The 17,397-nt window shown below is 38.6% G+C and overlaps 1 protein-coding gene across 1 annotated transcript in view; it reads left to right on the top strand.

Moving 5' to 3' along the window:
* The window catches only part of LOC124776172 (molybdenum cofactor biosynthesis protein 1-like), a 55,580-nt gene that overhangs the window by 8,973 nt on the left and 29,210 nt on the right, over positions 1–17,397 (top strand). Inside the window, exon 4 of the mRNA XM_047251009.1 lies at positions 12,941–13,162. Within this exon, the coding sequence (XP_047106965.1) occupies positions 12,941–13,162 (222 nt within the window). The remainder of the gene's footprint in view (positions 1–12,940; positions 13,163–17,397) is intronic.

Raw genomic sequence — 17,397 nt, 5'->3', positions numbered from 1 at the left:
TTGGTTGGGTTAACATCTTCAGAATTCATCTCTAGCATTGTTGGTGAAAAATATGGAGACTGTGTGCTGATTTTACTGACATTTTCCAAGTCTCACACATATAAACGATAAAGGAGTACAGTCAAAGATTTGTTGACATATTACAGACCTAATTGCCATATGGACTGATTTTCCAGTTCTGCTGGTGATTTCTGCATCTGTGACCTCATTATTACATATAAAGCTACCGAGATATGGAAATCTGTCAACATCTTGTAGTATCTTCTATTGCACTGTAATCGGGGAAGAGACGAGTAATTACCACTTACTTTGCACATTCTGTTTGCCTTATCTCTATTAATTTTCAGCCCTACACAATAGGGCATTTAATGAGAAAGCAGATAAAAATTAACTTGATGCCTTCCAAGGAGACGGTCTCTACTAAGTCTCTACTCCTTCAAGTCTGACTATGTAAGTGTAGACCAGACATGGTTTAAATTCAGAGAAATAGTATCGACATCAATTAAGAGATATATACCAAATAAATTGGAAGGATACCAAATAAATTAAAAGGGTGGTGCACAAAATATGTCAAAACTCAGCTGCAGAAGAAATGAAAAAAAGCATGTCAAAGTTTAAAAGAATGCAAAATCTCCAAGATTAGCGATGTTTTACTGAAGCTCGAAACTTAGGGTGGGTTTCAGTGCAAGATGTGTTTAATAGTTCCCATAGTGAAACTTCGTTTTGAAATCTGGAAGAAAATCCAAAGAGGTTCTGGTTGCATGTGTAGTACACCAATGGCAAGACACAACCAATACCTTCACTGCGCAATAGCTGTGGTAATGTTACTGATGACAGTGCTACTAAAGCAGGGTTACTAAACACGGATTTCTGAAATTTCTTCACCAAAGACAACAAAGTATATATTGCAGTATTCAAATCAAGAACAACTGCAACTGTGAGTAACTTAGTAGTAGCTCTCCTCAGTGTCATAAAGCAGTTATGTTTCTTTCAGAGAATGCTGATACAATAGCTCCATTAGGAATCATATATAGCCACTCATTTGATAAAGATCCATACCTAGAGACTGAAAAGTTGCTCAGGTCACACCAATGCTCAAGAAAGAAAAGAGGAGTAATCTACTAAATAACAGACTCATATCACTAATGTTGATTTGCATTAGGATTTTGGAACATATATTGTGTTTGAATATTATGAATTATCTCAAAGATAATGATTCATTGATAAATAGCCAAGATAGATTCAGAAATATCGACCTTTTAAAACACAGCTAGCTCTTTAGTCACACAAAGTAATAAGTGCTGTCGACTGAGGATCTCAAATTGATTCCATATTTGTAGATTTCCAGAAGACTTTTTGAAACAGTTCCTCACAAGCATTTTCTAATCATATTGTGTGCCTAGGGAGTATTGTCTCAGTTGTGCAACTGGATGTGTGGTTTCCTGTCAGAAAAATTGATGGAAAATCGTCAAGTAAAACAGAAGTGATATCTGACATTCCTCAAGGAAGTGTTACAGACCACCTGCTGTTGCCGATCTACATTAACAATTTAAGAGAGAATCTGAGCAGTCCTCTTAGATGATGCTATCATTTACAGTCTTGCAAATCATTTACTGTCTTGTAAAGTGATCAGATGATCAAAATGAACTGCAAAATGATTTAGGCTACCTATCCATATGATGCAAAAAGTGGTAACTGACCTTAAATAATAAAAATTGTTATGTCATCCGCTTGAGTAGTAAAAGGCATCTACTAAATTTTGGTTACATGATTATTCACGCAGATCTAAAGGCTGTGAAGTCTACTGAATACTTAGGAATTACATTTACAAATAACTTAAATTGGAATGCTCACATAGATAATGCGGTGGGAAAGCAAACAAAAGACTGTGATTTAATAGCAAAACATTTAGAAGATTAGGATTACTAAAGAGACTATCTACAACTATACTTGTCTGTCCTCTTTTGGAGTATTCTGCATGGTGTGGGATCCTTACCAGATAGGACTGACAGAGGACATCATTTAAAAGTTCAAAGAAGGGCAGCTCATTTTGTTTTATTGGGAAACAGGAACGTGCATGCCACAGATATCGCATGTGAATTGGGGTGGCAGTCATTAAAGCAAAAGCATTTTGCTGGAGCAGGTTCTTAAAATTTCAATCATCAACTTTCTCCTCCGAATGTGAAAATATTTTGTTAGAGCCCTCTTACATAGGGAGAAATGATCATTGTAATAAAATAAGAGGAATCAGAGCTTGTACGGAAATATTGAAGTGTTTGGTTTTCCTCAAATGCTGTAGGGGGGTGGAATGGTAGATAAATAGGTTGAGGGTGGTTCTCTGAACCCTCTGCCAGCATTTAATTGTGAATTACAGACTAGTCATGCAGATATAGATAGTGTATATAGGCTTTCAATATTGTGCACTGATTCTCTAATTTTATACATTGCTCAAATACTTTGGTGGCGCTTTGGAGTGACCCCTTTAAAATAACACTTTACCAGTCTTCTTAATATGTATTTCGGTAACCAGGTTGATAAGAAGTTACAACAATACTCTCTTATTACTCCCCAGTTTTGGGTTATATTAATGAACAAGATCGCCGCAGTGTTCCATAACAATTACGGGCTGAAGTTTGCTGCTGATGGAACCAATATGATTTTCTGTGTTTCTGAGCATACAGGTTGTGTACGCTGTTTGGAGTCTGGTGTATGCTGAATCAAATGTTTTTATTGTTGTGATCTTCCATCTGAAGATTGGTTTCATGGAGTTGCCCATGCTAGCTTATCCTGTGTGAACCTCTTCACCTCTGCGTAACTACTGCAGTGTACAATAACTTGAACTTGCTTACTGCAGTCAGTTTTTGGTCACCTACAGTTGTTACCCCCATTATATTCACAGATGACCACATATTGTGGAAATTGCATATTGTAATGTAGGATGCAATAATAACGTACGGAAAGTTTCTGTTGAAAATTACGAATTGTTTAGGAATAAAGGAGATGGCTCACCAAAAGGCAGAAGCACTGTCTCATCGATAGGCACAAGAACAAAAGGTATGTAGAATGAGATTTTCACCGTGCAGTGGAGTGTGCACTGATATGAAACTTCCTGGCAGATTAAAACTGTGTGCCGGACCAAGAGTCAAACTTGGGACCTTTGCCTTTTGTGGGCAAGTGCTCTACCATCTGAGCTATCCATGCACGACTCACGACCCGTCCTCACAGCTTTACTTCCACCAGTACCTCGCCTTCTACCTTCCAAACTAAAAGGTACGTTGCTTGGCGAGCTTCCAGAATGCACTTTCTTTTTCTAGCTGTAGGGAAAACATGCGCGCGCGCACACGCACACACACACGCACACACACACACACACACACACACACACACACACACACTCACATGCGCATGTCTCCTTATGCTGTGGTCGCTCAACTGCCAGCTCTTTACTGGCCCACGGTGAGTGTTCTGGAGTGAGGTGGGGCTTTAGAGTAGGGTAGGATGGGGTGGGTTGAGGCAATGTGAGAGATGGAGAGAGATGGGAGGGGTTTGGAGGGAAGCATTTGGTGGCTCGTGGGAGAGTGGGGAGCCATCTGTGGGCTAGCTAGGGGTGCAGGTAGAGGGGTCAGGCGACAGACAGCTGGGCACTCATAGACTAGGGTGTGACGTGAGATAACAGCACACAACTAGCTGATTTGGGTGGGGGCGAGAGGGGGGGGAGCGGCGTGTGTGTGTGTGTGGGGGAGGGGGGGGGGGGCAGGGGGGCTGGGAGTTAACTTGGATTTAGGCCAGGAAGCAAAGGATGTGCTGTAAGTATGGCTACGAAAGTTGAGTATTCTTAAATAAGATCAGCTGGTGCCAATGTATTGGAAAGTAACTGGCACACAAAGTGCAATTGTGGCTTCTTTTTCTTTATGAATTTTGAATAGTCTGCAGAGAAAATTGAATTAGGAGGATCAGGCATTTGTGTGGGTCTAGGAAAGTAAATTGTAGAGCCAGATAAAAGGCACGCAAGACAGGAGGGGTACTACTACTCATCACTGCTGTATCGTGCTACTAGTACGTGTCAGCGTGAGTGCACCGAGAGTGGTGTTGCCGTACATGCGTCTTTAAATTGGTCACCGACTGATCATTGCAGGCTGGCTGCTGGATTCCGTCTCTGGGAGCCAAGCGTGCGGCGCGGTCCCTGCCGTGCCATCTGCTGAAGACTCACACATATATAAGTGTGGAACAGTGCTGACTGACTCTCTGTGTGATTCTAGTTTGTAATGTGCACATCAGTGTTCTGTGTCTTGTTGAGTCCTTAGAGGCATATTGTTTGGAGGTTATTATTAAAGCCATATTTGTGCGACTTGGATCACACTTCAGTATTTATTTATTTATTTATTTAATTATTTATTTATTTCTTGTTCCATAGATCCAGTTAGTGAGTCAATCACAAGGATATAGAACGTGTCAAATTGTACAGGTTTCAATTTAAACTTACAATAAATACAAGGGCAATTCAATGGCAAATTGTACATAGTTTAAGTAAGACATACTATAAATACAGTAACAGATACACTGTCAGCTAGACAACATAACAACCGTTTGACAGAAAAAGGAGTTTCAAATAAAGGTTAAAGATAAGAGCACAAAGTTAAATCAGATATTAGGCCTACAAGAGTAAATACATGTACAGCCAATCTGTTGTTGCAAAAAGTGTGCTAATGCCCAAATGCACAATAAAATCAATTGAACTACTTCTAGACACAATAAGTTTAGTGATGGTATACATTTTATTTCAGGTATTCATCCACAGTATAATAAGATTTCTCTGTCAGGTAATCTTTGAGAACTAGTTTAAATTTTGGCAGTTCTGTATGAACACATTTGATATGTAGTGATAGAGCATTGAACAACTTAGTGCTGGAGTAGTAAACTCCTTTTTGTACCAGAGTGAGACGTTTCATTTCTAAATGTAGATTGTTTTTGTTTCTGGTGTTATAACCATGGAATTTACTGTTGTCTTGGTAGATGGAATAATTTTTGCACACAAAGGTCAGCAAGGAAAAAATAAACTGTGAGGCAGTTGTTAGGATACCTATCTTCTGAAACAAGTGCCTGCAAGAGTGTCTTTGATGGACCCTACACATTATTCTGATTGCTTTTTTTTGGATGGTGAAAACTTTTTTTGCAAGTGGTTGGTTCCCCCAGAATATGATAGCATATGACATCAATGAGTGGAAGTTGCCAAAGTAGGCAACCTTAATAGAGTCAGCTTCAGCCACTGAAGAAATTACCCATAATGAAAATGTTGCCGAGCTAAGTTTTTTACATAGATGAAGAATGTGAACTGACCAATTACATTTACTGTCTATGTAAGCACCCAGGAATTTTGTGTCTTCAACTTTCTGTATTGGTTGATCTCTACATTTTATGTCAATTTCATCGGGATTACTTTGTGATGTATGGAACCTCATATAATGAGTTTTATCTGCATTGAGTGAGAGACCATTTGAGGAGAACCAATTTAAGATGTCATTAAAAACAGTATTTGTAGTTTTTTCAAGATCATCATCAATCAAATCGTCAATTAGAATTGTGGTATCATCGGCAAACAGGGTAAATTTGCTGTTTGTCTCAGAACAAAGAGGAAGATCATTAATAAAGATGAGGAAAAGCAGTGGGCCCAAAACGGAGCCTTGAGGCACACCACACGTTATCGTGCCCCATTCAGACGAGGCAGGTTCTCCAGAAGAGCCATCTAGCATTACAGTCTGCTTCCAATCCTGTAGATATGATTGTAGCCACAAGCCAACAGTACCACCTAAACCATAGTATTCTGCCTTTTTCCAAAGAATTTGGTGGTTTACACAGTCAAAGGCTTTCATAAGATCGCAAAAAATACCCACTGGAGACATTTTTTTGTTAATGGCTTCCAGAACTTGGTTGCTGAAAGAGAATATTGCCTGTTCAGTACAAAGACCGGCACAAAAACCAAACTGATTTTTGCTTAAGATACTATGGTAGTTGAGATGGTCTACAATCCTCCTGTGCATGAGTTTTTCTAGAATTTTCGAGAAGGTAGTTAATAGGGATATTGGGCGATAGTTTGTAACAATGCTTTTATCCCCTTTTTTAAAGAGAGGAATCACTACAGCCAACTTAAGTCTGTCAGGGACAATCCCATCTTGTAGGGATGCATTGTATATGTTGCATAAGACGGGACTAACAAATTTATAACAGTGTTTCAGTATTTTACTAGAAATATTGTCCACACCAGCAGAATTTTTATTTTTTAATGATCTAATTACTCTTATGACTTCGCTTACAGTAACTGGAGATAAGGATAACTGTGGGATTCTGTTGCTAATAGCTTTCTGTAGGAGGGACAATGATTCTTCCATGGAACCATTACAGCCTGTCTTCTCTGCTGCTCTCAAAAAGTGGTTATTAAATATTTCTGCAACCAACTCAGGTTTCTTAATGATACTGTCCCCTGTTTTAATCTCTACCTGAGACATGTTCCCTGTTGTCCTGCCAGTTTCCCTCTTTATTACATTCCATATAGTTTTAATTTTGTTTTCTGAGCTTTCAATTTCTGATTTTATGCACATATTTTCAGATTTATTTATAACCTTCTTGAGAATGCTACAGTAAAGTTTGTAGTGTTGTCGTTTCTTTGGATCATTACAAGTCCTGAGAGAACTTTATAACATCCTCTTTGTTCTACAAGATGTTGTTATCCCTGTAGTGATCCAAGACTTCTTGGCATTGCCTATATGACTATTTCTAACTACTTTTTTGGGAAAGATGGACTCAAATACAGACATGAATTCATTTAAAAATGAATTGTACTTTTTGTTTATATCTGTTTCCCTATAAACTCGGCTCCAGTCTATCTATTTTAGGCTATCATTGAATTTTTTAAGGCCCTGTTCATTTATTATCCTAAAAGATTTCCAAGAATGCTCGGAACTGTTGCACACACTGATGTAATTGAGCCTAAGCAATTGACCACCATGATCAGAAAGGCCAAGGATTGGATTTACAGTGATCTCATTCCATGTAGACTTATCTATAAATATATTATCTATCAGACTTTTACTGTTAACAGTAACCCGAGTTGGGAAATCTACTATTGCCATCAGATTATAAGACTCCATTAAATGTACTAAATCAGCTTTACTATTGCTCTCATTTAGGAAATCAACATTAAAGTCACCAGAAATTATCAAGTTCTTGGACTTTGAGTACAGTATGGATAATGAAGAATCTAAGTGCTTAAGAAATACATTCAAATTCCCTGAGGGAGATCTATACAGTGCTAACACTACAGCCGTGAAGTCATTTACAGTAATCTCAACACCACATACTTCAATTTGTTGCTCTATACAATGGCTCTTTAAATCTAATGCATTGTAAGATACGTTGTTTTTTACATAAATTACCACTCCACATTCTTCCATGATGGTTCTTGAGTAATGCGCTGCCTGACACACAGTATTACTTGGTTAGTACATCACCACAAACATATGCACCGGGAATGTACATCCTTTGACAGTTTGCTATGTCTCTCTCTTCTAGGACTGACATGGTAGCTGCCTTGCATTTCTTAATGACTCTGACCTTGTCAACCACAAACCGAATCTTAGTACAGTCATGATTTCCCTGAAGAGATTACATGACAGCAGAGACTTGTAAAATTGTGTTACCCATTTCTCTAGCCAGTGAAGATTCATTCTATACCTTCAGATACAGTGTCATGTAGGAGTAGAACAGCAAGAAATACGGAGCTCCTCTAACAGTAATGACAGTTTATCACCTCCCAACACTACATGTGCCAATGTTTCAGTGCATTTTTGAATATGTTTGTTAACAGATTCATCAACACAACAAAAATTTACGATCTCAGTAGCATCTTATTTCTTAACTCATACTTTACTATTCATCAGAATCTTCATTGCTGCTCTTTGATTCGTCAGAGCTCCCTGCTGTACTTTGTTTTATTTCATAGTTAGAATTAGTTGAAATACCACCTACCGTATTTACTCAAATCTAAGCCGCACTCAAACCTGAAAAATGAGACTCGAAATAAAGGAAGGAAAAAAAAAATTCCTGAATCTAAGCTGCACCTGAAATTTGAGACTCGAAGTTCAAGGGGAGAGAAAAGTTTTAGGCCGCACCTCCAAATCGAAACAAAGTCGGTCCATTGTAATATGAGACACAACTTAGGTCGAATGATTGACGATACAGCTACAGTAGTTTGGTTCGAGTCGTAAGCTTAGCAGTTAAGCTTTACCAGGTAGCCTTTGCTATGCGTCGGGCGCTCCGTCCGTATTTATACTGGTACCCTTCCTTTTTCACATGCATCGTCTGGTTTGAATCGATTGCTTATTTTGCTTTGATCTGATAAGTGCCGTTTTCCTTGTTATAGGCGTTTATGTCACTCTAAGCTGAAAATGCATTACTGTACTGTGTCATGCATTGTTTGTCGCATTCTGATAGTGCGTGTTTGCGGACTGTCATTGCTCGCGGCATGGCTTGCCTTTGTGCACGCTACCGCCGCCTACAATTAAAAAAAAAAAAAAAAAAAAAAAAAAAAAAAAAAAAAAAAAAAAAAAAAAAAAAAAAAAAAAAAAAAAAAAAAAAGAGAGAGAGAGAGAGAGAGAAATCATCTCATTAGCGGAACAATGGCAAGAGACTACTATTTCTTGTTACTTACACTGCTGCTTTCTTTGATAATGATCAACAAGAACCAAATAATAGACTGCGTATGATAGAACATGTTCTGAACGAGAGTTAGGCGAAAATTTTTCTCCATTTGAAAATCTTTGCGGCCGCTTCTTTAGTACATCAAATTCTGCACAGAAATTAGAGTCATCTTAGATTTAAAAATCTAGTCAGTTGCCGTGCTTCATTTCTGACTGTATCACTATTAGGCATAAGAATAATACGAATATAAACATGACACGATACGTATATTCTTCCGCGTTTGCTGTTGTCTCACTCTAGTTTCGTAGTTTATTAGGCAGACAGGATTTAAATAAGATAGCAGCAAACACGAAAGAATACGTGGCAAAATGTTTATATTCGTATTACTCTTATGATGAAGAGAATACTGCATGTGATTCACATTTCATCAGGTTCCTATTAGCAACCATCTCTTCTCACAGGCAGGAAAAAATTCAGAACGTAGAGTTGGCCATATTGACAAACATCCCAAACAGTCTTGCCAGTCGGATTTTCGTAATACATTGAAGTTCTGCTACATTCGAAGATGAACAATACGGAATTTGTATTTACTTCGTTGGATAATGTATGAAAATTGTCTTCCACCTTTTTTTTAATTTATTTAGTGACGCACAGGTTTTGGCACCAGTATTTATCTTTGTGCCTACGAAGCATGCCTGTGTAGCGCTACATATATTCGACGGCAGAAGTTAGTTGTGGCAGCACCTACCGACATTTTTCAGAACTTCCACTTGCTTTGCACTCGAATCTAAGCCGCAGGTGGTTTTTTGGATTACAAAAACCGGAAAAAAAGTGCGGCTTAGATTTGAATAAATACGGTACATCCTCTCCTTTGGATTCAACTTCCTAAGTATTATCTTTCAAGTCAACACCTGCTAATCTGTGAGACCGAAATGATGAGCCATACTACTCTATTTCACTGTGCCTGTTTGTTTCATTTGTATAACATTTTATTCCATCATAGATGCTGCACTTACAGTTTCATATATGCATTGCAGCAGCAGACACAATAAAAGTAGCAATCAGCAGTGCTTAGTTTGTTGAATGGGTAAAAAATGTGCCATTGTCCCAGTTCCACATATCCCCAAAATTTGATTCTGCCAAATTCTGTACTCTCTGAAATCGAATGTTTAATCCAAAGATGAAAATGAACAAGTTTGATGCAGTATTGCTAATATTGTTTATTACTCATCTTGCTGAATGAAATGCATACCATGTCCTTTCTGAAAGGTTTGCAGAATTAATGCTCATACCAGTTTTCTAAAAACTTACATTGAGATTGTGCTCTCCTCCCTCTTGTACAAATTAGTAGAGCCCTTCGGATTACTCCACAATATGCCTCTTGGCAAGGTGGTAACGACAGTATTATCAAATGATAGATTGGCACTCACTGTATAGTGTAGATGTTGTGTTGCAGGCAGGGGGAAAAAAAAAAAAAAAAAATACACCACCTATTAAACACGTAAGCTTTTGGTGCAACCCCCCCCCCCCCCTTCCCACACACACACACACACACACACACACACACACACACACACACACACACACACACACGCGCGCGCAAATGCAGATCACACGTACATGACCACTGTCTCTGGCTGCTAGGGCCAGACTGGGAGCAACTGCGCATCATGGGAGAAACAACGGTCGTGTGTGTGTGTGTGTGTGTGTGTGTGTGTGTGTGTGTGTGTGTGTGTGTGTGTGTGTGTGTGTGTGTTTGTCCACTTTGGAAGAAGACTTTCTGATCGAAAGCTTATGTGTTTAGTAGTCTTTTTTGTTGTGCTTGTCTGTGACCTAACATCTCCTGTATACAGTGAATAGCAATGTATCTTTTTTATAATATGGTCATTATTCCAGCCTAGATTTTCTATTGTTTGTTTCCTTTTAAGACCTTATAAAGCCAGTTACTGACAATTTCTTTTTTCTTATTGGAGAAAAGTAAAACCATATGGGGGCCAGACGTAGATTGTAAATGAATATGGAATAGAGTATTTTTATTTTCCCTGTATGCAGTGTCAATAACGTCACCTCACACACTTAATTTCTGGCAGCACCTCCTTCTCAACACATGACTGTCCCCCACCACCTCACCATAGTCTTCAAGTAATATCCTATAGCACTTCTGGGTGGACAAATAGATGAAGGATGTAGTTTAAAACAGTATAACTAAACTTAAAAGTCAAACTGCCCTTTTATAGAGACTGCCATCATTATTTAAACATAATAAACAACATCAAAACAGTCAAAAGAATTTTTTTTTCAAAAGAGCAGAAAATTGTAGTGAAATTCATGAAAGGATTGTTTTAAATTGTTATATCTTAAATCAATAAGTATGTCAGCATTTCCCAGGATTTTCTGGCTTAATTAAGACTAGGTCATGCCACCACAGTGGTCAGACAGTGGACTTGCCTTCGAGAGGACAACGGACCCGAGTCCCATCGGGCCATCAAAATTTGGGTTTTCCTTGATTTCCCTAAAGGATTTAAGACAAATGCTGGGATGGTTCCTTTGAAAAAGATGACATTCGGCTGAGGAAGCTAATTTCTGTGGCAAGTCTGATGACACAGTGCTGGTGGAAGCACGAGTATTTCAGAGCACACCATTCATTGCACATTGTTAAACATAGGGCTCTGCTGCTGACAACCCCCGTATGTTCCCATGTTGACAACACTGCTGAATTACAATTTCTGTGGCTCAGGAGCATTGAGATTGGGCAGTGAATCAATAGAAATGTGTCATCTGGTTGAATCATTTGTGTTTCGCATTACACCTGCTTGACGGTTTTGTGCACATACACCGTCAACAGAGTGAATTGGTGCTTGAAAGGTGCACTTTGCTACAGACTTAGGCCAGTGGGAGCAATATTATGTTATGGAGGACATTCACCTGGTCTTCTGTGGGTCCTGTGGTAGTAACTGAAGGCTCCATAACAGCTTTGTTCTGTGTGGACATTATTGTGCACTGTCCACACCCTGTCTCTAATGAAGGTGACATGTTTCAACAATATGACTTTCAGTGTCACGAGGCCAGAATCAAATTCACCCCTTCTGAATCTGATGGAATACATCTGTGATGCTATCACATACCAGTTCTGCACCCAGAAACCACTGATCTCCAATTTATGGGAATTACATGACCTGTGCTTAGACATGCGGTGCTGCATAATGCTGGGAACATACCTCACATAATGCTGGGAACATACCTGAAATTTGTTGAACTTGTCCCACACAAAATCACTGCTGTATTGTGTTCCAACAGTGGACAAACACATTATCAAACAGGAGGTCATAGTGTTTTGTCTCATCAGTTTATATATTCAATGCTTGAATGAAAGGTGTGCTCTTTTCCTTTTTTCTGCCATTGCGTGTGTGTGTAAAGCAGGATGTTCTACCATTTGGGTTTGTTTATATGAAGGCTGTCAGTATTACCACCTGCACAGATACTAAATGCTCCTTTTGTGAAGACCTTTTATCTTGAGAACACTTTTAACTTTGTTTCACAAATGGCAGCACAGTTTCAAGAAAGCTTCTTAATTTAATGTAATAGTTAAAATAATACCTTTAGCAAAAGATGTGTGCGTTGGAGTGGGGAAAAAGATTGGAGATGTATGTAGTTTAATTTTTGTAAATTGTTAAGAAGGTTAACAGCTTGGCATGCTAAGATAAATTCAGACATTCTCCAAAAGGAGAGAAAAAGATTAATTTAACAGAATCAGTGAGGTATACAAATATAACAACAGACTTGTAGAACCATTATTTTGTAGGTTAGATTAGATTAGATTCAGCTTTTGTTCCAAGACCCAAAACATGAGATGATTCTCATGGGTGAGTAACATGCCAGAAAGTATAACATAAAAAATATAAAACATTTGAATACCCTGATCATTTGTCAGGAGATTGTCGAACTAGGTGAATACAATACAAACTGGAACAGCTTTTTTTTTTCAGAATTGATACGCTGTCAGACTGAAATATTGTTATGCACTATTAATAAATTTATCAAACAAAAAGTACATAATTTTGACTGTTATGACAAAGTGCTCTCAGAACTGAAATCTAACAGACATTCTTATTTAAGCTGGCCTAACAGCCACTGTTAAGATATTCATCTATAGAGTAGGATGAGTTGCCTATCAAAAAGTCTTTCAAACTCTGTTTAAACCATGCTTTATCTGATACCAAGTTTTTATGGTGTCTTTCTTCCACAGATAAATTGTGTTGTAATGCGAGGTTTTAATGAAGATGTGTGCAGTTTTGTGGAGTTAACAAAAGAGAAAAATGTTGATGTAAGATTTATTGAGTACATGCCTTTCAGCGGCAACAAATGGAATGATGGGAAGATGGTCTCATTTAATGAAATGCTCCAAATAATTAGAAAGCAGTGGCCTAATTTTGATCCTCTTCCCAATGGGCCCAATGATACCTCAAAGGTACATGCAGTATTACATATGAACATACATTGAAAATAATTTAACGTTTATGACTTACTACCAATCACAAGAATACTTCACATCTGCTGGTGGTATAAGAGATGGACTGGTTTAGTTACATATTTCTCATCCCATTCAGTAAGTCTGTCCTGGCCTGGGTTTCTCTGCAGCTTTTCTGCAACTCTCCCCATTTCCTAAACCTTGACAAGCCTTTTCTTTCTTCCCTTTTCCTTCCCCTTCATTGTTTCTGCCAGAAGAAGAAGCCACTGGCTCCGAAAGCTTGCACATTTCCATAACTTTAAGGGGAGTTAGAAGGGGAAAACATTCTTTTTCACTTTTTTGGGTTTTTATCTGATTATAAAATTTGCAATTTTCCAAATAAAATGATATGTATATTACTTATAAACTTGCGTGGGAAGTATTTTATTTTATTTTCTAAAATATAATCTACACCAGTTGAAAATGTTAAAATTTTTACATGCATTACTTCAAGACCTAATAAAATCGGTAATTTTTTATATACAGGGTAGACCATTGATCGTGACCAGGCCAAATTTCTCACGAAATAAGTGTCAAACGAAAAAACTACAAAGAACGAAATTTGTCTAGCTCGAAGGGGGAAACCAGCTGGCACAATGGTTGGCCTGCTATAAGGCACTGCCATAGCTCAAACTGATATCAACTGTGTTTTTTAAAATAGGAACCCCATTTTTTATTACGAATTCGTGTAATACGTAATATCTTAGAAGAAAGAGTAAGAAAAGGCAAACCTACGTTTCTAGCATTTGTAGACTTAGAGAAAGCTTTTGACAATGTTGACTGGAATACTTTCTTTCAAATTCTAAAGGTGGCAGGGGTAAAATACAGGGAGCGAAAGGCTATTTACAATTTGTACAGAAACCAGATAGCAGTTATAAGAGTCGAGGGACATGAAAGGGAAGCAGTGGTTGGGAAGGGAGTAAGACAGGGTTGTAGCCTCTCCCCGATGTTGTTCAATCTGTATATTGAGCAAGCAGTAAAGGAAACAAAAGAAAAATTCAGAGTAGGTATTAAAATTCATGGAGAAGAAATAAAAACTTTGAGGTTCGTCGATGACATTGTAATTCTGTCAGAGACAGCAAAGGACTTGGAAGAGCAGTTGAATGGAATGGACAGTGTCTTGAAAGGAGGATATAAGATGAACATCAACAAAAGCAAAACAAGGATAATGGAATGTAGTCTAATTAAGTCGGGTGATGCTGAGGGAATTAGATTAGGAAATGAGGCACTTAAAGTAGTAAAGGAGTTTTGCTATTTGGGAGCAAAATAACTGATGATGGTCGAAGTAGAGAGGATATAAAATGTAGGCTGGCAATGGCAAGGAAAGCGTTTCTGAAGAAGAGAAATTTGTTAACATCCAGTATTGATTTAAGTGTCAGGAAGTCATTTCTGAAAGTATTCGTATGGAGTGTAGCCATGTATGGAAGTGAAACATGGACGATAAATAGTTTGGACAAGAAGAGAATAGAAGCTTTCGAAATGTGGTGCTACAGAAGAATGCAGAAGATTAGATGGGTAGATCACATAACTAATGAGGAAGTATTGAATAGGATTGGGGGGAAAAGAAGTTTGTGGCACAACTTGACCAGAAGAAGGGATCGGTTGGTAGGACATGTTCTGAGGCATCAAGGGATCACCAATTTAGTATTGGAGGGCAGTGTGGAGGGTAAAAATCATAGAGGGAGACCAAGAGATGAATACACTAAGCAGATTCAGAAGGATGTAGGTTGCAGTAGGTACTGGGAGATGAAAAAGCTTGCACAGGATAGAGTAGCATGGAGAGCTGCATCAAACCAGTCTCAGGACTGAAGACCACAACAACAACAACGTAAAGAAATATGAATGTTTTAGTTGGACCACTTTTTTCGCTTTGTGATAGATGGCGCTGTAATAGTCACAAACATATGTCTCATAATTTTAGACGAACAGTTGGTAACAGGTAGGTTTTTTAAATTAAAATACAGAACGTAGGTACATTTGAACATTTTATTTCGGTTGTTCCAATGTGATACATGTACCTTTGTGAACTTATCATTTCTGAGAGTGCATGTTGTTACGGTGTGATTACCTGTGAATACCACATTAATGCAATAAATGCTCAAAATGATGTCTGTCAACCTCAATGCCTTTGGCAATACGTGTAACAACATTCCTCTCAACAGTGAGTAGTTCGCCTTCCGTAATGTTCGCACATGCATTGACAATGCACTGACGCATGTTGACAGGCATTGTCGGTGGATCACGATAGCAAACATCCTTCAACTTTCCGCACAGAAAGAAATCCGGGGACGTCAGATCCGGTGAACGTGCGGGCCATGGTATGGTGCTTTGACGACCAATCCACCTGTCATGAAATATGCTATTCAATACTGCTTCAACCGCACACAAACTATGTGCTGGACATCCATCATTTTGGAGGTACATCGCCATTCTGTCATGCAGTGAAACATCTAGTAGTAACATTGGTAGAACATTACGCAGGAAATCAGCATACATTGCACCATTTAAATTTCCATCGATAAAATGGGGGCCAATTATCCTTCCTCCCTTAATGCCACACCATACATTAACCTGCCAAGGTCGCTGCTGTTCCACTTGTCACTGCCATCGTAGATTTTCCGTTGCCCAATAGTGAATATTATGGCGGTTTAGGTTACCGCTGTTGGTGAATGATGCTTCATTGCTAAATAGAACGCATGCAAAAAATCTTTCATCGTGCCGTAATTTCTCTTATGCCCAGTGGCAGAACTGTACATGACATCCAAAGTCATCGCCATGCAATTCCTGGTGCATAGAAATATGGTACGGGTGCAATCGATGTTGATGTAGCATTCTCAACACCGACGTTTTTGAGATTCCCAATTCTCGCGCAATTTGTCTGCTACTGATGTGTGGATAAGCTGCCCCAGCAGCTAAAACACCTACTAGGGCATCATCATTTGTTGCAGGTCGTGGTTGATGTTTCACATGTGGCTGGACACTTCCTGTTTCCTTAAATAATGTAACTATCCAGCAAATGGTCCGGACACTTCGATGATGTCGTCCAGGATACAGAGCAGCATACATAGCACACGCCCCTTAGGCATTTTGATCACAATAGCCATACATCAACACAATATCAATCTTTTCCGCAATTGGTAAACGGTACATTTTAACATGGGTAATGTATCACGAAGCAAATACCGTCCCCACTGGCGGAATGTTATGTGATACCACATACTTATATGTTTGTGACTATTTCAGCAGCTGGCCGGAGTGGCCGAACGATGCTAGGCGCTACAGTCTGGAAACGCGCGACCGCTACGGTCGCAGGTTCGAATCCTGCCTCGGGCATGGATGTGTGTGATGTCCTTAGGTTAGTTAGGTTTAAGTAGTTCTAAGTTCAAGGGACTGATGACCTCAGAAGTTAAGTCCCATAGTGCTCAGAGCCATTTGAACCATTTTTGACTATTACAGCCCCATCTATCACAAAGCGAAAAAAGTGGTCCAGCTAAAACATTCATATTTCTTTACGTACTACATGAATATGTAATAAAAAATGGGGGTTCCTATTTTTAAAAAATGCAGTTGATATGAGTTTGACCTATGGCAGCGCTATCTAGCAGGCCAACCATAGCACTATCTGGTTTCTCCCTTCAAGCTAGACGAATTTCGTTCTTTGTAGTTTTTTCATTTGATGCTTATTTCGTGAGATATTTGGCCCGGTCACTATCAATGGACCACCCTGTGGAAAGCTGTGGATTGCTGTGTTATAAAAGTTAAATTATGTGTTTGTATTGGTAACACTGTCAAAAATAGTATCGTATCTTTTCATAGTATAAACATGCTTTGTATATCGAAGTGCTAACGTTTTTCCGAGGAAAAGTGACGAATAGACTGGTAAATCTCTCAAAAAGTATGACTCCAAAATGAAGTGTTTTTAAGAAATGTGGGTTTCATGGTAATAAATTTTTGAATAAAGAGAAACATTGTGTTCAGCATGTGGTGTGTGAAGTTACAGACAATGAAATACTGGCAAACTCATGAGTATCTAGAGAAACACCCATTAGTGCTTCGAAGATTAAAATGAAACATAGTGATAACACAGTTATCTCAAAACAAAACTCATGTAAACGGTAGGTTAGGTTATATTCTGCTACATTTACACATCCTAACAGGGGTGTTATGTGAATGTGTGTGCTGTATGTATGTGGAGG

Source organism: Schistocerca piceifrons, chromosome 2, assembly GCF_021461385.2.
Source record: "Schistocerca piceifrons isolate TAMUIC-IGC-003096 chromosome 2, iqSchPice1.1, whole genome shotgun sequence".
NCBI lineage: Eukaryota > Metazoa > Arthropoda > Insecta > Orthoptera > Acrididae > Schistocerca > Schistocerca piceifrons.
This window is presented reverse-complemented; position numbering and strand designations above follow the sequence as displayed.